Source organism: Pezoporus wallicus, unplaced genomic scaffold (assembly GCF_028554395.1).
Source record: "Pezoporus wallicus isolate ANWC-B61680 ecotype Strahan unplaced genomic scaffold, APGP_CSIRO_Pwel_v1 contig_6944, whole genome shotgun sequence".
NCBI lineage: Eukaryota > Metazoa > Chordata > Aves > Psittaciformes > Psittacidae > Pezoporus > Pezoporus wallicus.
The window spans coordinates 1332193-1354718 of NW_026636656.1; the positions used below are offsets into that span (position 1 = coordinate 1332193).

The following is a 22526-nucleotide window of genomic DNA, read 5'->3' on the forward strand; positions in this document are numbered from 1 at the left end:
AAGCACTGGCAGAAGAGAAATGTCTGGAGACAATGTCTATCTTTTAGGATCCAAATAACCAAAATAGCTTCAAAAGTAGAACCCTTAAAAATCAAAGGAAGGCTTTGCATGGCTGTGAGCAAGCAAAGCCTGGGACAAATGCAGTACCTGGGAGAAATTTACCTAACTGCTGGGAGGTTGTCTGTTGTCTCTTTTAGACCTTACAGAGAGTAAAGGAGACTGCATGGGATATGCATGACAGGAAGCTATTGATAGCTAAAATAAGCTGTGAGATACAGTACCACTCTTTTGCAGAGCCATATGTCCTGCACTTAAAGACCTTCTGTTACTAATGGATGAATGGAAAGTGTGTCCTGGGGCTGGAGTTGGGGTGTGATGGAGAATAATTTTCAGCAAGATACTAATCTCTCTTCTATTGTTTAGTACCAGTATTCAGAAATAATTCAAGAGTATCTGAAGGGGGGCTATAGGGGTGCTGGGGACTGTAGTGACAAGACAAGGGGTAATGGGTTCAAACTTAAACAGGGGAAGTTCAGATTGGATATAAGGAGGAAGTTCTTTCCTGTTAGGGTGGTGAGACACTGGAATAGGTTGCCCAAGGAGTGTCCTGTCTCTGTCTCTGCTTCCTCAGAGCTGGTCCTTTCCCCTCCTCCCTGGGAACACAGTTGCGAATGCTCCATCCCTGGCAGTGTTCAAGGCCAGGTTGGACAGAGCCTTGGGTGAGATGGTTTAGTGTGAGGTGTCCCTGCCCATGGCAGGGGGGTTGGAACTAGATGATCTTAATGTCCTTTCTGACCCTAACTATTCTATGATTCTGTGATTCTATGTGCTTAAAAAAAGAGGCATAGTCACCACAGAAGGCACACATTGCTGCTTCCAGTGTAGCACTACGAACTCCTGGCCCCAGAAGGTGAGTGAGAGAGCTAGACTGAGGTTGCAGTACACAAATCAGCAATGTCAGGTGTGTATAAAGGGATACCCTAAAATCCTGTCTGTGGAAGGTGGAGCCACCTAAACCTAGACTGCTAGAAATGTGAGCACAGTGGGCAGGGCAGTGCTTGAACCATTGTTGGTATATTTAAGTATATTACAACCTGTGTATCTTTACTCTGTGATTCCCCTTATAGTCTCACGTATTATATTACATTAGTATAATATAATAATATTATATTGTTAGTTATATTAGTGTGTGGTTGCTATAGCTTGGATATACTCCAGTGCTTACATTTTCTGTTGCCTGTCAATGCACTTTCACCACTTACTCAGCACTTGTATTTTAAATGATATTTCTGAACTTCTTCGGTTTCCTATGTCTATTTAGTTGCCTCAGTGTTTCGGACTCAACACTGGAATCCAGATGCTTGAAAATTTGGTGGTGTGAAACATAACTTGTAGGTACCTGAGTCCTCTATCGAAAACAGCCCATGGTGATCACGGAGCAAATGAATTTTTCAGATGACATCTGATTTCCCTGCACTTAGTATTCCTATATGCCCACAATACTGCAGGTGGTTTGTATAAAATTAGATCATAAATAAAGCCTGAAAAAACATCTCTTTAACAATGACATCATAAAATACGGTGGTTATTGCTTCCCAGTGGTTTCAAAGTCAAATTTGCTTTTTATATAAATAAAATGCTGTGAGATTTTTACCTAATTAGCACCACTCCCTTAAAACAGGAGGGAGTGTTTTATTTCTAGCTTGGGGATTATTTCCAGCTCTGAATGAATTGCTTTAAAGGCACAATAAAAAAACAACTGAGCCAGCTCAAAATGGAACTGAGGGAGACAGTAGATGGCATGGAGAGGCCTGCACACAGCATGTCAATGAAACTTTACATATCTGTCCCCTTGGTTCCAGCTGGTGCAATGAGCCAACTGACTGAGTACCCCCATGAGAGAAACAGCTTGGAAGATGATTAGCTGTCTGCAGGTGTATTACAGATCATCTGAGACAACTTGAGTGAACTGGGAAGAGCAGGTGTGAATGCTGTCAAATATTATATCAGCATCAAAATGGAAAGAGTGCATCTGCACTGTGGGAGGTCATAGGTGGCCATTAAGCTGTGTTATAGGATCTTATGAACCTCCAGCAGGCCTGGTTTGCAATTATAGCCCCAAATAACATTTCCATCTATGCTTGAAAAGGCAAACACAACCTCTTCACTCCAATAAAACTTTACCACATACCTTTATCAGCTGAAGACTGGATTACTGTAATGTACTCTATCTGGAGTGACCTATTGAATTCACTTGGAAAATGGAATATAGCCACTGCTTCGCTGCTTTCTAAGATGTATGCTATCCCAAGAACACATTACACACTCATTCGGATCTTTTGTACTAATATATTATCAGTGAACCTTTTACCAAGATCTATTTCAAGTTTCATCTGTTCTGCTGGAAAGAATATTCCCAGTTAACTCTTTATCTTCTGAATTAACAGTCCTGAGTTTGTGGATGTTACAAACAGACAGAACACAGTCTTAAAACTTCTGCAAAAGGACTTTCACCCATTGCCACTGAATTTTACTAAAGATGGAAAATGACAGAGGGAGAACCCATTATTCCTTGCTGGAAGCCTGGATTCCCACTGCGGTAATTTCTAGATGCCAGTTCAACCTATTCTGAGAAAGTACATGGTCTGGATAGTTGTGATATTGCTTTTGCTGTCTTCATACAGAGCCTAGATGTCCAGCTTGGGCTCGTCTTTGTGTTTTAGGGTGCTGAAGTTATGCCCTTTATTTGTAATTTGCACATCAAACTGGCCACATCAACACCAAGCCCTAAACAATACAGGTATAGGTGCAGATCTGCTCACTAAGAGCCTACTTCAACAGCATGAAATATGCTCCTTTAGGAGAAACAAAATCTATAAACAAGGAAGAATTGACATAGAAAGCCCTGTGCTATTTAGAAAGGAATGAGTGAGGAAGAGGATGAACAAGGGGTGCAGCTACACCATAGCAGTCACAGATCCTTGAGAGAACCCCAGCCAAGCTCATTACAAACCTGGGGCTGGATGGCAATGCTATGTCAATTGAACAAGTTAGTCCTGTGGAGAGGCAGGTCAGCAGGTGCAGAACAGTGTTAAAATATCTTTAACGCCTCTAGAACCCAAGCTGGCAGCTTCCCATGGTGTGGCTCAGTGCTGGGTGGCAGAGGTACACCAGCTCACTCAGAGCTTTTAGTCTGTGCTACTGCAGAGTACAGAGCTGACCCGTTACACATTTTTTAATTGTAAAGTTCAAATCTGGAGGGAAAAGAGCAGCAGGATCTCCTAGAACAATCAGAAACCATTAAGGACTTTGCATAAGGAGAGTGGAAAAAAAAGAGACCTGAAAGAGATGGCAACTTGCCACTAGGTTACTCATGGGTATTAATAACAAGTAGACCCACAGGGATAAAACAGAGGCTGCAGGGTGAAGTCTTGTCCTAGAAAGTATCTGCTTTCCTCAGATGAAAGCCTCAGGGGTCTGCCCCTTTTCTACACTGTGCAGATTTTAGGCGTATTTTCATTTCAATAGAGCATCATGGAAATGAGTTGGAAATTAGCCAGTCTCATTCTTTCTTTTCAGCTCTGTTTTACAGTACAATGAACTCTGCAAACTCCCGAGGCAGACAACTCTTCTGCTTGTTGCTTTTTGCTCCCTGGCAGTTACAAGCCTCGTGATTAGCTGGTGGCCAGAGGCACACAGTGGTTCTGGAGGGCAGCTCCCCTAGTCGCCATTTGGGAGTGTGAACTCTGAAAGATGATTCCTGCTTTGCCTTCAGAAATCAGGGTTGTCCTGGTGTGTTGAGACAAAAGCTCCTGATGCAGTTTTATGAATCCTGGGACTTGAGCTTGGAGCTCACAAGTGCAGGGTGGTGTGGCTGAATAATGACAATGAGATGATGCACAGCTTTGGCCTTAAGTGAGATTTATGGCTAGGGCTGTTCATGATGCAAAGAGTTTATCACTGTCAAAAGAGAAAGAGAAAACAGGGTCTGTCCATTTTAAACAGTTAATTGTAGAGGTTGTTCTCTGTTAAATAGAGGTACAGACATGCAATGTTCAAGATTTTCTGTCCTGGATGCTAAAAACATCTGTGTTTAGAGTGCAAAGTTTTCAGTCTGCAAGTCTGAAAAACTCAGCTATATATATATGAGATACACCTATATGATAAAAATACACAAATATCTCTATACTTTTATGAAAATGTTCAGATAAAGACATCCCTGATGCTTCAAATGCTTTTGGTTCACCATAACATCTGGCATAAAAATAATGCTCCAGCATAGCTGTGGTACATGAGAAGTTAAGAGCTTTTATTAATCTCTCAACAGTGATCTCACAGACAACATATTTCAGTTTTTATTAATATACGTGAACAACAACTTAATTTTGCAGAGGGGACACATTAAATATGTTTTTTCTTCACTAAAAGGTTGAACAGATAACAGACTTTTTGCCCTGCAATGAATGCTATTTACCTGCACTAGTTTACTTCTTGCTCATTTCAAACATAACTTAATGGGAAAATTTCTCAGTTTTTAGATAAAGGTTTTGAACGAAAATGTATTTCAGCCGGTTTGAATGTAAATATTTTGTGTGTAAGAAAATGTACCTGTATGGTAAAATGAAGCACTCACAGCTTTCCTACCTGTAGAGGAATGAGTACAGATGGACTTAAACTTGGTACTAGTCCTTTCACCTTGGCACATCACTTATGCCGTCTCTATAACAACAACCAGGAAATCTAGATAGTCTTACAAGAAAACAGTAGAATTACTTTTCTTATGTTCCATGACAGGTATCACAGAAGTGTTTTCATTTATATGATTTGCACCAGTTTCCTTTTGCACAAATCAGCTAAAGTCCATTAGTGAGAAATAACTTGTCTTTTATTTTAACCAGATTCATAATCCATGAATAAATTACTGCCTTGTAACTGTGTAGGGAATAAACCTAATTCTGTGTCAACCTGCTGCTTGCACACAGAGAGGTCCCTGTGCAGACAGCCCAGTGAAGCTGAAGGCTACTCACAGTGTGAAATCCGGAAGTGCCACAGGCAGGCTGCTGAGTACCCTCATGTTTCAAAGAAAGAATAACAAGAAAATGCTGTTGAACTTCTTGAGGTGTGTGGTGAATAACAGCACAGAGTGCTTCTTTTCTTAGGGGACTGTGACAGGATTCAGAGTTGCCTAGCCCCAGCAGAGAGATAATTGCTGTAAGTCATTAAAGAGGCTCTTTTCCATTTTTCATTACTGGAGCTAAATTTTATAAACTGTGTTGAAGGGATGGGAGCTTTAATTTCCTGAGACTGCATATATAATAATTTTATTTCAAGCAACCAGCTGAACCAACCTATACTGGTCATTACATTTCCTGTCTACTTGTCTTTTTGTAGTTTAATTTCTTCATCAACTTGCGCCTAGTTTTACATGCTTTTTCAATTTCTGTTTCTTGAGGCATACAGCAAGTAAACTCACTGGCGGTGATCAGTTAGCACGGTTTCTACAGGCTCTTTTTTAGGATAGCCTAGCCAACATTTAACATCGATCCTACATCATTTATGTTTCAGCTGTGCAAAGAGAATGTTTTCACACTGGGAATGACTTTGCTTTAAACTGTGTCCTATTTTAAGATAAGCCTATTTATTTTCCCCATGCCCTTGCCGCATTTGCTGATCAAAGGCACTTACATCTAAACAAGTTTTGTTTCTTATAGATGCTTTGCTTGTGTAACATTATTCTACAGTACAACTGCTCACAAAGCTGAATTTGTAACTAACTCAGCTGCTGTATGGATAACTACAGCCGGTGACAGAAAAAGCAAAGTGTTAGTACTCCACTTGTGGGCTCAAGAGGAAGGCAAAGCCGTGTAAAAAGTGTTACAAAAAGAAAAAAAGATTGCATGCTACTTCATAAAAATCCAGGAGAACTTTACCATTGTGGTCAAAACTTCTTTAAGATTTGGCTTACAATCATGCAAGCAGTCAAGCTGAAAGCTGCTATTCAAACCAAAGAAACAGAACTGGAAAAGTGCAAAGCATCACAACAATCAGTAGGCTGCTCTCAGAGCAATCCTTCTGCAGGTTTATTTCTAAGTGGGAGTGACATTGTCCAGTAGTCTTGCCTGGACTTTGCAATCTACAGATGCATTCCAGCTTCTGCAGTGTTATGCATCAAGCAAGGAAAGCAAGGAGATACCAGGTATGATTTATTTTTAAAGCTGCACTTCAGAATACAATTCAGAACCACCCTAAAACTGGAGTACTTAATTTTTCTGAACCTTCAAAATCTGCAAAATGCGGCTACAGTTCAGCTTCAACCTGAGGCAGCAGACAGGGTCAGAAGCTTATTGTACTTCATTTATTTGCCAATCTCTGTTTCTAGTCCTGACCAGGATAAAGAAGAAACATACAAGAATTATCTGCCTTACTCATATCTCCTGCCTGCTTTCCAAAGGAAATATGGTTTGATGGCCAAGGGCTGGAGTGGTCAGGATCTGAATTAATTTCTGACTCAAGTTCTTGGTTCAAGAGCTATATGTTTGTGCAATTCTTAGATTAATCGATCCTGCATTTTGTTGGGAATCCTAAAAAGGATTATAACCATAAAAGTAAATAAGAAAATAGTCCCACTAATTTAAACACAAAATGTTTAAACTCGACCAGGCGTGGGAAAAAATGTAGAGTCACTTTTTATTTGGTCTGAATGGGCTTACCCATCATCCTTTTATGCGCATATGCTTCTTGGGTTCAACTATTTTCAGATGATATAACTTGCCTCACATTATCCCACAGATGGCTTTCAGCCCTTTAAGAAATGTATTATGCAAGCCAAATCTCTCAGATGTTTAAACTTCTTTTCAAGGTGTTTTTAGCAATTTTATCTCATTTTATTTTCCTACTTAGGAAAACCTGGCAAAATATCAAAAGAAAAATGTGCAGATGAGTGCTCTTCATGGAAACTAGATGGATGCTTAGTACCTTCTCAAGCCAAGCTAACCTTGGGCTTTCCGATTAGGTTGTTGAAATTCAAATTAACTTCATGCTCCTGGATCCTTTCAGGATTAGTACCTCTTCTAATGAAGAGCAAAGTTAGCTCAAGCTGTCTTGTATGATGCACCCCAAAGGCTTAAAGCTGGTGATTGTGCTGGTGAAAAGCACTCTTGACTTTCCTTTTATATTCATAATATAATCTCTCAACAAGATTGGGAAGCTACCCAAGGCTTCCTCCCCTGAATTCGTAGTGCGGAGTAGCAGCTTACTCCCACGGGGGCAGCTTGCATGGCATGCTTTGCACTCAAAGTGGCAGATTATATTTACCAGGCTGGATTACTGTGCTGCTGTCCCTTATCATGTAGGCCAGTAGGCACAGGGCATTAGGAACCTTCTTGTGCTGGTCATATCTTCATGACTTTTCACACCCAAAGCCTACAGGTGAATTAAAACCTGTACATACGGGAAAAAGTAAAGACTTAACTGCTTGCACTCTGGCTGCTGGAGATAGAAAGAGACAAGGACACACCTTGTGTTCCCACACAAAGGCCTCAAGAGCTTTGATGTTCCCTGAATCTGCATGTAAGCATACAGCTGATTCCCAGAACTGAAATTCCTGGCCACCCTGAAATCTTCCTGTCTGCATATTCACAACACGGGGTAGCCTGTTCAGGCCTCTCCTTATTGTTATCCAGGGCACCCTTGGTGGAAAATCCAGCACCTTTCTCTGCATCACTTTCTTGGTGTCTGTCATACTCCATGTAATGAGTTTTTTGCTAGTCTAGCATGGATCCCCACACTAGCCCATGAAAATCACTGCCTTTCCCTTTCACAAATTGCCACTCAGTCATAGACATGTACTGTAAAATAAAGTGAGTTTAGTTCCCTGAAGATATAAATGATGGTATATGAAAAAGAATTAGGATAATTTGAATTATTTCCTATGCTGGGCTAACCCCTGTAAAACTGAGTAGAAAAGAAAAATTGCTTTGACGAAGCAAATACGGTAGTCACATAAAGAATAGAGCTAACCATATGGAATATTAGAATCTTATTTAAATAAACATACTTTCTAAACCAGAAAACCATTCAAGTGTCAGCAATAAAATTTTAAAACACTCTGCCTCATCTCTACATTTGCCTCTGCAATTCCTTTATACCAACATATTATGCCTATGATTTCTGCCTGACAGACCCTTTCCCTATTTACCTCTAGTTGAACTTCAATCTGACTTCTAACAGCTGCCTAAAGATTCATAGTTGGGATTCTTTGCTCTGTCTGGTTTCTGATAACAGGTAAAGCTTGATTAACTTATCCTGATAAGTTACTATGGCAACTTCCACCAGTGCAGCAAGAATGAAGCATTCACAGGTATGTTCTTAATCAGTCCACATTTCCCCTGACTATGCAATTTAATCCATTAAAACTAAATGGTGAATTGTGCAAATGAGGGCTGAGCCTTGGACTCCTTGCTGGAAGTTTATAATTAGAGTTTGTAATTAGCTGGGATTATAATGTAAGTACTGCTTTCTGTTTTATAAAACACTTCAGCAAGCCAACAACTAGCAGAGTAAGGTATGAAAACCACGTAACATTGCATTCAAAAGTGAAATAAATCCTAAAGAGAACCTTAGTGTTCTTAATCCTGCAATTTGTCACTATTAATTGTAAAACATGACAAAACATTCCTGGCTGGTTTAGGGCATGGCTACCCGAACAAGTGCAAAGCAAATCTGGATTTTTCTAAGCATCGGACACTCTACTGCTTCAAGTGGGGAAAAAATATGTGGGTACGTGGTCAACATGAAACATCTGAGCCCTTCCTGAAAGCCTGGTAAGTTCACTTGAATCTTCTTGAAAGCTTCCAGAGTGTATGTGGGCACCTGTCAAGGTGTAAAGTTCAGGAATTTGCTCATGTCCCTAGCATCTATTGAGTACCAGCAGGGTATGGCTCATATCCTGAAGTGAGAGGTCAGCCTTGGTCATCTGGTCTGGGAAGGCAGAGTTATATCCTAGGGTCATTACAGGACACTAAAATATCTTGGTCACATCTTTCTTACAATGATGCCATTGTAATCTCTGTTTTCTTTCTGATAAAGCAAATGGCTGAGAGAGACAAGAGAGTGTTTTAGCACAGGGACGAATGGCCTTGAAGTGATTATGGTGTCTTTGCCATGGGGTGACATTAAGGAAGAAATGACATTGAAGAATATGTCCCTATGTATCATTAACTATTTTCTAGATTTCCAAAAGAGTGTTTGCTAGCCGTGTTATTTCACATTTTAGCACAGAAATAAATCAGCATTGCAACCTGTGGGAAATGGGATTTTTTTGACAAGTGCTTCCACAACTAGCTTGAGAATTTCAGGGGTTTTATCCCAGGACATTACCAAGTAATTTTGCAGCTGGTCACATTCCTTAGTGTGCTACTGCACATTTCACGGGCAGCATTTTATTTCAATCAATCCATCTCCTGTGTCTCTACATCCAGCTGACTTCACGGTAAAAGAGATTTTTAGGCGACTCAGTTCTGCCATGCTGATTTTTATCAAGCAAGGGGTGACTTGATTAAAAGTGTGATGAAGCTGTGCTTCTCTCTGTGGGCAGAGAGGAGCTGAGTTCACTATTTTCCATCTAACAATAAAGGTCTTTACCTGGATGTACTCTAGCTGGCCTGGGAGTATGGAACTTGGTGGGATTGTGACAGGAGCTCTTTCCCAGCAATGTGGACATTATACTGGGAGAGATGGGTTGCAGGTAAAAACAGCCATGGTTTTACAGTCCCATCACTACCTGTGAAAGTGTTCTGTTGCTCACAAAGAGTAGGGTATTCACAGTCTCCAGGAGCCCTGTGCCCTGGACAGCATTGCTTCTCTGCTACTCTGCACTTAGAGGTATAATCTGAACTGAATTGCTCAGGCACAAGTGGCAAGGGGAAGACTATGTCAGCTTTCTCCTCTCTCTTGTAAACTTGGATATTATGAAGATCATGCTTTACAGAAACAGCTGATTAATTCTTCTGGATCACTTTATTCCAATAGTGCAAATGAATGGTTAGAAAATTATACAGAGACAATGAGCAATGACTAGGAACCCAGCATCTTCTATTTCAGAAGATAAAGACGCCTGAAAGATCTCATTAAAGTGTTCAAGACAAGAACATATTTTTAGTACATGCTCAATGCCCTGCACAGGGTGACCCCTCATTGCCAAAACAAATGAAGTAGAAATACCGTCAAGGTGTATGATAGTAATTTCACAGTCTATACAGGTTTGTAGACCATGAGCTCCATAAAACAGAGTCTGAGAATGAAATTTATCTCACAGGATGTCAGTGTCTATGTCCAAGCTACAAACTCTTCTGCAGTCAATGGTGAGAAACAGGAACTGAAGGGTGCAAGTGTATCTTAATCCAACAGAGACTTTTAAAGTAGCTCAGAACAGCTGTACCCTGAAAATGCCTATATCTCGCAACTGACAGTAAAGGATACATTATTTGCGTAGCTCTAGGGTTAAATACCTCCTTTTTGTCAACTGGACTTTATCTGAAAGAATGAATGAATAACAGTTGAAAGGATTTTTATGTATGTATTATTTCTAAGATTATAAATGTTCTCTGATTGTTAACCTCATTGACATTCACTATGAGATCATGGAAAAGGAGGTTTCTTACAGGTTCATTTATTATGCAGTGATTTTTTTTTTTCCCTGTAAGTGCTGCTTTTTTCAGCAGGAGAAATATGTTTCTCAAATTCCTGTTATTTCTGCATATCTATCACACTTTAATATATGAGCATTGTAAGTATGTTATATCAAAAAAGGCATTGCACTTTAAGCAATTAGCTTTTCACTTTAGTCACTGTGGCAGTTACTTAGGTAACACAGTTATGATGCACTGCAAATTTTTATGGGCTTGAATGTTTAAAGAGAAAAACAACTTTCATTTCAGTCTGGTTGGGCTGCTATATAGTATTTATTCTGTCCAAATATAATAGGAAAGCAAAATTCCCAGCACTTTAAAATAAAGACAATTACCCTAGGGACTGCTAAGAGCTGGGTGCATACCAGCAATGTGGTTAGCTCTGACACAAGTGAATAGCAGTGTCAGTTGTCCATCAAGCTCTGGTAGTGTGTAGTCTTTCTTGAATTTAAAAGCTCTCTGTGTTGCCATGTGAGATGGGTGTCCAAGAACCCCACTGCAGACAGTGAAGACCTGGAGCAGAATTCAGTTGCCTGCACACAAGTATCTACTGGCTTTGGAGATGTTCCCTCTCTTCCAAATGCCACTACAGGTCTCCAGTATGTCCTGCACCATACATGAGACCCTCGTGTGAAGGACCTAGATGCCTGTCTCTGGACAGCTTAAGATCTTTCAGTCACTGGAGTGTAGGGAGTTATTCAGGTAGACAGCTGCCTCATTTCTGTCTTATTTAGGACCTTACTAGTAGCTCCTAGATCCCTCATTCAATACAGACATAAATGAACCTAATGCCATTTTGGAGTCCTCTGGAGCATTCAAAAGGCTGAAGAACTTCTGTAAGGCCCTCATCATGTTGTTAGCTCCTTGCAGGTACCTAGATAGCTCAGGGCATCTCACTCAGCATGAGGCACTTGTGTTTAAGCATGTGAATTCTGCCTGCTATTGACCACCTTGACTAACTTGCTACCATGGGAGATCAACAAACCCAGCTCCACAGAGCACGTATATTATAGACATTGAATAAAAGACAGCAAACCTCCATTTCTTATGTACCAAAAATGACATATACATGACATATACTCAGTGGAGAAGCACCAAAACCCAAGAAAACCAACAAAGACATGTACACAAGAGTCATTTATGATTGCTGCCACCAGAGTGCAAAGCCACCGAACATGGTAAACTTGTGAGCATCTACTCAGTCCCCAGTGAGCAAACCTAAGTTCTGAATTTTACAGCCTCAGCCACATTCACTTCGCTAGGGCTATTTGTGGAGAAGTCAGGTATTGACTGCTCAGCAGGGGTTAATCTAACTCAGCTCTAGCCCTCTGTAAGCTAAGTATCTTGTCAAGCCTAAAGTTGTTCACAGTTGAAAGAGAACCAGTGGCACTTCCAGGGAACTATTCATGCAATCTCAGGCAGATGTCTACATTAGACTGGGGATGCTCTGAAAATGCCTGCTTTCTTATCCTGCTGTGAAGGGACTCCATATTACTATGTCCCAAAACCTGCAGCTCGGGTTCTCTATTATGCAGTGCCTTAGTACATGCCAGTGTCCAGAGTGGGATCTGCTGAAGCATCTTGTGGGTACTCTTCTTTTTCTCATGGTGTCTAAGAATATGGAGTGGCAACATGGGAGCTGTGCATTTTGCCCTAACGTGGAGCCATGGTGCTGCTAGGGCCTACACCAAGACCTGGGATCCAAGAAGTGCTGCTGGATCTGCCAACAGGTGCACAACCTTAGACTTGCCCTCAGTGGATGATGGATAAAATCAGATATGATGGCTCTTTTCCTTCCCCTTTCCCCAGTATTATTAAATGTCTTACCTCTCCCCATCAGTGGTATCTGTAACTAGCCACTAAAGCTTTGCTGTTTATAGGCAGCTGCATTCTAGAAGCATTGTATTGCTACTCCAGCAACCTAGACTGATACATTGATACAACTGGGGGGTGGGGGATAAAAGCTGGAGGAAAATATAGGAAATCTTTCCTAATATGAAATATTTGTTTTTGACTAAAGAAAGTTCATGAAAGGGTCACTATTTGTGTGAAGGTAAACCTTTCTAGTCCTTGTATTTTACCTGACTTCTAACCACTAGTAATACACATAAAAGTCCATAAAGTGTCAATTTCTGTCTATTACAACCAAAGAAAAATGTATGAGATGTTTGGCTTGGGAAATCAGTTTTCAGTCCACTGTAACCTACAATTTGTTATAAGTGGAGTCTGGCATTGTGCACTTCTGCTATGAGTTCACAATATATCTGTGTGCTGCAGTCCAGCAAAATAAAAATAGCTGCAAAAGGCTGGAGAAAACTAATTGCCAGTAAAGTATAACATATGTTTTTATTTTGAGAATGAGAATCATTATTTGAAATTAATTGAGGAATTAGCAAAACTTTAATTTCTCTGCTGGTATCCACACTTGTGCACAACTGACTTTTTGCTGAAAAGGCATTTTATGGTCTGGAGTCACTTGCACAGAAGGACCCTCTAATTCTCTACTTGTAAATGATCTAGTGATGTGTTATAAATCCATTATTTTATGGAATCTGAGAACTTGTTCGTTGTACCCATATTAACAGTTCAAGAATTCATCACCTTCCAGGCAGGTAGTCAGTTACTGTTACAATCATTCTACTTGTAAGCATCTAAATGAACACAGTTTATGCACAGCAAGTGGGGACACAAGCCTTGCTACCAATTTTTAAACCATATTTTTTCTTTTACTATCCTGTCAAAATGCTAAAGTGCAGAAGATGTTTACATAGTCACTACATTTCTTTAGCATTAACCAGAACATTAAGAATTCACTTTTCCTTCTGCACAGATTCATGCACAGACACATGAAATGAAACATGATCTATCTTTCAGCTAAAAGAGCAGTGTTGATGTATTTCCTGCTTAGATTCATCTTCCAGGGGCTGATAATACAAACTTTCTGTATATTGTAAAAACTATTCATACCCCTAAAACTTTCCTGGGAATGAGATGATGACTCTCAGTGGGTCTTCACCACCCATCGGCTAAAGAAGTTCAACTAATACTAACAAGTACATTTTCAGAAGATGTTCCAGCAGGCACTGTGTTCAATAAGACAGACAACACATCACTTCAGGCAAGGCAGACACTGCATGGCAGTCAAGATCGCGCATTTTATTTGACAACTAATTAAGGTAGAAATCTGTCTTTCCTGTTACTGTTGGAATAGCCTTTCCTTGTTAATACTAAGTAGGGTCTGAGCAGCACGCAGACCTATTCCACCCGAAGACAGAAGTGACCACTGTAATAATGCTCTTAGTAACTGCCTCACATGCATTAGGAGTGCAATGCATCAGAGAGATACAACAGCATGCAGAACCATTCAGCTGGGGGATGAAATAGTATCACCATTTTTAAAAACGGGACTTTGGCAGGTCTCCCAGGAGGGTTCTGACAGCCACCATCATTCATCCACCTTTGCCACCTGAAACTGGTATTAACCATGAGGGAAGGAGTGATTTCACAGACTTGAACTTAGATATTGCTTTGGCACAGAAACTGAGAATAAACAAAACTTGACACTAAGCAAACACCTATTTTGGAGATTCAAGCAGATCCTGAATCTGACACCAAATGACCAAAACAAACATTGTAAAACACATTTATTCATTGTGCGCATTGCATACAGACAGCTAATAAGAAACAGAACTGTTTAAACACACAAAACCTGACATTGGAGGAGCTGTACACCGTGTGTTTTAAAGGAGTTATCTGTTGATTAACATCAGACAGGGTGAAGTGGTGTGTCCAACAGCACAGCATCTAAGGGCTGTAGGGGGAAGTAACCTGTGGGAAGTCGGTGTGCTTCTAAAACACCTGCATGAAACTGTCATTTTCACTCTCAAGAGTGTGACCAAAACCTCCTGAGCTATGAAGTCTTTTACAGGCTCATTGTTTGTATTTTCCCAATGGCCTCTCTATGCAGGTATTTGAAAAATTAATCTCAGTATTTTAAACCATCTAAGATTTATACCTACTGGGTTTTATTCTAAGGACTCTAGGGAAATAAAATGATGAGAATAAACATCCTATACCAGGAAATTGTCCTATCACTGCATATATTTACCATTTCTAGAGTCTAGACAAAAGGGATTCTAAAAAACCTGAAACATAAGCTCCACTTTCATGAACGTCCCAGAGAATTTCCTGGGCAATTCAGATCAATGTCTTCACAGTATATACCAACCTGTTAATTTTAGTCTTTTTATAGCTAAAATGCAAAGCAGATTTGTTTTTTTTTTTTAAATCATGGTTTCTATATAGTCTTTGGAGCGCTGGTAAGGAATTGTTCACAACAGATTTGTTAGGTTCTTATTGTAACAAAAATCATTACACAATGGAATAAAAAATAGTTAAAAATATGACTGAATGGACACTTAAAATACATCCCACTTTATTCCTAAAGAAATATTTCAGGGTCTTTTGCTCATAGAAATTAAGACTTTATTTACTTTATTTTAAGGAAAATAGGAGGGAAGATAAAAGAACATTTTCCTACAAAGTATATAGTCCTCTCCCCAGGGTAAAGAGTGTGAAAGGTTTTCTTTTTGATACTGGGTGCATGCCCATCCACTTATCTATGCAGCCTCTATACTGTACTTGAATGTAAATCACTCGCAAAATGCCACAGCCAATTTCTCATTTGCCTATCTCTATAGTGTGCATATGCATTATGTATTATATGGTTAATAGTGCATCAGCTCCATAGCGGATAATCAAGAAGGCTTCCATGTCCTCCTGAAAGAAAATGTGGAATTATTTTATACACGTCCAGCCAGGTCAGGCTGCAGTATATTCTCGGGAGAAATGCCAGATGAATTAAGACAGCACTGTGCTGTATGGTGATGTGGTGGATACAGAGGTACTTGGGGCAACTCAAAAGCAGGAGGTAGCATGTTTTTATCAGCATGGGGCTCTCTGTAGACTAATTAGTCCTGCTAAGAAGCAGGTTATAATAGTCCAAGCTAAGTCCTTTGAGGTACTTCACAAGTTAGATGATGCATATCTGCATGGTGCTGTGTGTCTGCCTTGCCCTTGGGCTGTGCTGAACCCTGCTGAGGAGCCCTTCTGTCTGAAATCAGGGAACCTCTAACATTCGCAGAAACTTACAAAGCTGGAAAGCATAAGGGAATTCACTTTATCAAGCTCCCATGGAGAAGCTTAGTGGTTTGCCCAAAATCAGACAGCAAGATAGGGGCAATTCCAGGGAGAGAGCTCAGGAAAGCCTGGGAGTTTGTTTCCATTGCTCCACTGCTATCTCAAGGCACAGGGCTCAGACCTGAATGCCACAGTGGTGTCTGCGTTGCTGAACATGCATATGTGGGGGCTGAGACCATGGAGACACTTACACCACCTTTTAGCTCCCTGAAGAAACACATATCCTCCTTTCTGGGGGTGAGGCATCATCCTTGAAGTGGGAGAAGAATACTGGAAGGAACCAGCAGCTCTGGGCACTGGGCAGAGTTAAATCAGCCAGAATGCAAAATTACAGAAAGAACTGCTAGCATTTTAGCCTATAAGACATATACAAAGTAAAGATGGTGAAAATGAAACTTAAAGAAGTGTTTTGCCCAGCATTGTACAAAGACAAATGGGAATGAAAGTGAAGAATAAGAATACCAAAGCTTACACCATGTTGCATTGTCCTCCAGATAGTCCTCTGGGAAGCAAGAGGGAAACAGATTCAGGGGACAGAAAAACAAAAAACAAAACAAAACAAAATAAACCACAGGTTATACCAAACAGGCAACCACAGAGAAGATAACGAATCTTTATAAGCAGTTGATTTTAAATGAGAAGTTTAGATCATGCTTTACAGAAGCGACAGAGCTCAGTGGTTAAAATTGTTTAATTTCTGACAGTATTTATCTCACTGAAATTCAGGTGTAATTGCTAGATGCCTAGAATAAGGTTGTCACTTTTTGGCACTTTGTAGCGGAGGTATATGGAATGATTTCTCTGAGCTGTTTAAAACTATACTTTAGGAAGTGATGAATCATGCTTTAGAAATATTGGATGCCTATTCAGTTGCCTAAACCTGTGTTTAAATAACTGAATGAAGACCTTTATTTCTGTTAACAGTCAAAACTACGGTCATCTAGTCTTCAAATCTAGGTAGCTGGTTACAGGTATCTACACTATGGGTCTCTATATTGAGTCAGAAAAGTCCTTGTTTTTGCTTCTGTTGCAGTTAGTAGAGAAATAGGGTGGAATGCAGTTACCTAAATAGTAAGTGAATCTAGGAGCTCTGAGGTATCCCATCTTACTTCCAGACAGGTCTCCTGTAACTTTGCTTTCATATCTGGACATCCTGCAGACCATAGGCATCTCAAGTAGCTTTACATGACTATGTTTACATGGCTGAGTCCCACCCAGTGGGATCTGCAGAGAACAGCTGGGGCTCAGTTCTCTTCTACCACTTGGATGCCGCACAGGATGGAATCCTATATGGTCTTCTACCCAGCCTTCAACTGCCAGTCAGGAGGGCATGAGCATCCCCAGTTACTGTCCTGTCTGTGAGCTCAATTAGGTGTCTCAATGTTGCATGTCTGCATGTGGAAATCCCAGCTGAGCCCTTCATTTCCCAATCTATGAGAGGTGTTTGTGACAAATGGGGTGAATCACTCTCCAAAAATGTGTGTCTCTCTCCATTCACTTCAAAAAGAGCCTGACTTTTAGGCCCTGTGCTGTGAATATGTGATTGAATTGGTTGAGCACAGGTATCTTGAGCTGCTTGAGATGCTGCAGCATACTCTAACCAGCTCGCCACTGCTGCTCCATAAGTGTATTGGTCTCTTCTAGTCCTGCGCCACATCTGCTGGTCCCATGTTTCAGACTCTCTGGAATGTCCCGGATGGTGCTTTAAATCCATGCTTAGACAATTCTCTCAAGGTATACATATCTTCCTAAATCTTATGATAATTTTAAACCAGTTATACCACTGCTTTTGGGGGATGTTTATTTTTTTTCACATTTTGCACAACTTATTTTGATCTATTTCTTATTTATAAGGCTTTGCTTGTTACAGCTATGACAATGACATAAGGAAACTGCTTTTCCTCCTCTTGGAATGGAATAGCTAAATTAATCACACTAGTTCAAGCAAGGACAAAGGAGCAGTTTCTCAGATGGGTTCAGTACCTGGTGATTTCAGTGTAGGCTTCTTATGAGTTATGTTCAGCTGAATTAAGCTTATAAATGGGGACATGAATAGGAGTAAAAATAAATGGTTCAGATATGCTACATGTCTATATAAGATTGAGATACAGAGGAAATACTTTCTAAAGTTGGTGTCTTCTGAGGACATGCTGTCAAAGACAGATGAAAGCAGAATAGTTTGTCACTTCTTTTGAGGTTTACATCCCTGCATGTCTGGACTTTGTGATGACAGTTTAAAGTTAATACTGGTCTGACAGTATTTTATGAATACAAATTCCAGAATAGACTTCTAAAAGCAGTAATGTAACACTGAACAGTCACCTGACTCAGGAAAGAACTGCTTCTTATATCTATGATAATCAAAAGGGGTTTTAATTGCTTGACAGAATCATCAAAATACTAATATTGCTGTATATTTGTATTAAGCACTCAGTAAGAAATGATCATTGTGCAGACTGGAAAACTGCTGTGAGCAGGATTCTCCTCGCATTCTGCTAACAGCGCAAGGGTTAGGAGGACCTAAATGAAGCTGGTCCTCCAGGCTCTGTCTATGGTTAATGAAGAGAGATACTTGATTCAGGGAATGATTCAGCACATTAAACACCAAGGATTTAATGTAGGCAGGTTGAATGGTGTTCCTGTGAGGCAAGAGTGCAGCATATATATCCTTCTGGATAAAATTACTCAAGTTGGTGTGCAAGGTAGGCAGTGACCTTTCCCAAGTGTTGCTAAGGGATTACAACTCTGAAACAAGGCCTTCTGCTCAAATCCACATAAATAGCCTTTCCTCATTTCAGCTGAGATCAGTGGCAACCTCTGACTTAAGGGATTGTTGTTCTCAGCCCAAAAGGAGATAACATGCACATCGCTGCCATTTGGAGATGGATTTGATACCAACACTCATCACAAACAGAGCATAAGTAGTTATTCTTTTGAATATCACTAGCAAGAAAAAAAACAGGTATTTGGCTTGAACATTTTTTAAAGTAACAGCAGCAATGCTAAGCTCTTTGTTTTTTTCTGAAATAATGTATGAACAAACCTAGTTAAATCATACGGAGACAAGTTCCCCTTTGAAAATCTACAAGTTATTAGGAGTTACAAAGGATTTTCTGCATTTGCAGTTTTCATTAGTTACAGCCTTTAGAGGCTGGCAGCATGTAACACATCTCTGCTTTACTGAGGATGCTGCTCAGTATTTTCAAAGCTTTTAGTTTAAAGAGGGTATTAATGTGTTTAGAAGTATTCTCCTTATGTCAGTATGGAATGTTTCTTAAACCTGTCTTTTTCATTGCAAAAACACCTTCTCTGTTCTTAGAGCATAAGTTTAACGCAAGTTCAGCTGTGCTAGCAGCCTTACTTTTTACGCTCTTCCTCCCACCTTCTCTGTTTGCAACTTTTAGCTTTGATGGAGCATAATTGAAACCTACAGGCTTTGATGACTTTTAAATTCACCTTAGCCAATTCTTGATTAAGATCCAGGCCTCTGCACTGAGTGATACACAAGGGCTGGTTCTCTGAATCCAAAGTGAAAGGGTAAAATTAAGATCCTGCCAAATATGGATTTAATATTCCTATACACATTTTTAGCCTGAGATCCTACACTGGGTTATGAAACTGCTGTGGTAGAAAGGCCTAAGTCTACCATGGAAGTAAACATCCTTTTTTTGTCTTTCTCCGTTTGCGATAACCAGGGTACATGTTTCCAGAAGAGCAGAGAACTAACAAATGCTGATTTTTTTGCTGCAGGGTAATCCCATGTCTTGACTAGAAATGCAATGTCATTTTCCATTTGAATTGCATGAAGACTGACAGAATACAGTAAAGAGAATACAGCATAGATAGAGGTGATTTTGCACTGTGGAAAACTACTGTGATTGTCAAAGGGATTTGCTGAATGATGGTGTTGAGAAGATACTGAGGTCCTTATCTGAATTAGTATATTTGGGTTCCTGCCCAGTGATTTAAGATGCATGTCAGAGAAACCTCTAGACAATTTAAGGCTCGTAAGAACCATAGCAAAAACATTTCGGTGCCCTAGTGCAGCCAGCACCTGCCTGACACTCAGCGGGTGTGCAGCTCACAAAACCTCATACCCCAGATAATAGTGGCTGTTTCCAGCTAGGGTCTCTACTCATTCTTGCTACAGTCCTGAGCACAACTCTCTTTGGCCAGACACACCAATGCTGTGCAAGTGTTCAGCAATAAGCTCGGCAAGTGGAGGGTGCGTGATGCAGTCTGTTTTGATTCAGATGCTGTACAACTTTAATTTTGCTCATTGGCTTTTCCTCTAGATGATTGCTGAGACAGTATTAACAGCTATCATAATTAGTACATTATAAATCTATAGATATGTAAATAGAAGGAACATCGAAGTCTGAAATGTATATCCAATGACTGGTAGTAAAGCAAATAGTGTTATGTTAAACTTGTTTTCAAAATGATAGAGTAAATAAAGCAAGATTAATGATCACTGAAGTTTTAGCTAATAAATGTCAAATTTTGGATGGAATGGATGGAAAAAGAGCAGTGGTAACTTTATAACTAAGTAAATAACTGAAACAAATCAATGTGCCTTTGCAAATGCATACGTTTAAGAACTAGCTGCTAAAAATTGCTTTAATACATAAAATTAGTTTTAATAAAAAAAAATATAGCTGTAGATCACTTTTCAAAGAGAATTTATTCATTAAAGTACCTGCTGTGGTTCATCTGCTTTTTTGGCCTTCAGGAAAGAGCTTATTCTCTTCTAACATTTCTAATACATAAAAACTGAGTCATATTGTTCTCCTAGAAAGCAATTTTTTACCATTTCAGTGGAGAAAAAAAAAAATTACTGAATGCTGGAACAGCTGGTATAGAAATTCTACAGAGTGATTAGGAAATGATTACAAAAATAGTTGTCAGGAGGTTACCACTCTTCCACTACAGTACCAAGCCATTTCTACTAGTTTGAAAACTGAGTATATTTTTGCCTTACCAGCCTATCCAAACTTGTGCCAGCAGCAGTTGTAGGTCGCTCCTCTGGGTTATATGTTCTAAACCGCGCATTAAAGTTTTCAGGGACAGAACGGGAAGATCGCAGGGCAGGTGCTGGTTTAGGCTGGCCACATCCTTGGAAAACCTGAAAAAGACATTGCAGGTTATATGAGAATCATAAAAAAAAAAAAAAAAGGGAGCTGGTATTTCATAGACTTTTTATTCTGTCATATATTTGAAATGAACTTTGACTGACATTTTGATACTAGTGAATTGAGCACTTGCCCTGCATTAAAACTCAGGTTAACAATTAAGCACTATTAATTACTTGGTTAAGGTACAAAAACATATAGGGACCCCCTTAACTTAGGAAGGTGATTATTGTAAGAAATTAACATCTGAAAGCATTTTAATTGCTGTCTTTATAAGAAGACAAATAAACAAAAGAAGCCCTTTGTGGCAGGACTTAATTGAAAATTGGTTTAGCTTTTGCTAAAATGCGGTATTTATCCAGAAACACAGCTCTTTCATAATCCCTAACCACAGCTCTCCCTACCTTGTAATTTTTTTTGTTGTCTCAGAAAATGGCAATGATGGAATAGTCTTATTAACTAGATAACTTTCTTATTCCCTACCAATCCCTCCATAAAAGAGGGGTGAGGCATATTGAGTGAGCAATAGTGAGGATTATTTTCAGCTAGTGTGTTTGTTTTCTAGGTATAAAAAATAATATTCAGGGTTATTACATTTTTCATGTATTTCCACTTGGAAAAAGTTTCAGTAGCATACTAAAGGACGCAGAAAACACTTTTGACTAGTGGGTGTCAAGTATATATCCCAGAGGGTTTCTCCCAGAAGCTGCTCAACTGAAAGGAGCTAAAATATTCAGAGTTAAGTTTTTCAAGTGCTCTCATGAAGCAGGATCCTAATGTTTGCCTTCATGCCAACTCTTTCAGTTCTTTTTTGTGACCACTCTTTTTTGGCTGTTTCAAGATTTTGCTTTCATTCAGAGAAAAAAAGAAATTAAATGTCAGAATTTCTTGTAAGATGCAATTTACAAATCCCTAATGTCATAAAACTATCTGTCTGAATGAACTTTGTGGAGGTGAAAACTCTTTTACAGGTGCTGTGTTTGTTTGTAGGACCAGATTACTTTTTTTGTGTAGTAAATAAGATGATGAGCTCATGACCTATGTTGTTAGGCAGTGATCAGAAAGAATCACATTTCACTTTGAGACCTTTAGATTTTGAGACTTGAGCTGCTCTGTCCTGATGTAGCCATGGATGGTGTGAGTTTTGTTGGTTTCAGGATACATTAAAATCTGCTCTTAGGTTTCACGATGTTAATTTAGAGGCCCCAAATGATTAAAAATTTGCTGAAAGAAATTGATTCATACTAAATTTATGTCTAATCATCAGATCTATTTTTGGCTCAAAGTCTAGCAAGTCAGCTGTTATATAGCCACTGGGATTTTTAATTTATGAGTGGAATACTGCTTGGTCTGGTTTGACAATATCTGTAAGAATTTTTTAGGAGTTTCTAGCTTCTTTAGCCGTGGTGACTATTAGACAACAAGTTCATTTAATCAATCTAGAAAGATGATTTTAGCTTGTAAAGCTTTACATTTTTCAGCAGTAAAGAATCTTATTTTTCCTCTT

The 22526-nt window shown here is 39.5% G+C and overlaps 1 protein-coding gene across 2 annotated transcripts in view; it reads right to left on the reverse strand.

Annotated features, from left to right (window-relative positions):
* The window catches only part of GPC6 (glypican 6), a 726274-nt gene that overhangs the window by 36794 nt on the left and 666954 nt on the right, over nt 1–22526 (reverse strand). The window contains exons 6-7 of one of the 2 annotated variants that reach the window (XM_057401147.1): nt 20869–21012; nt 16360–16389 (exon numbers count right to left, since the gene is read on the reverse strand). In XM_057401147.1, the coding sequence (XP_057257130.1) occupies nt 16360–16389; nt 20869–21012 (174 nt within the window). The remainder of the gene's footprint in view (nt 1–16359; nt 16390–20868; nt 21013–22526) is intronic. The other variant, XM_057401148.1, reaches the window with a different exon arrangement.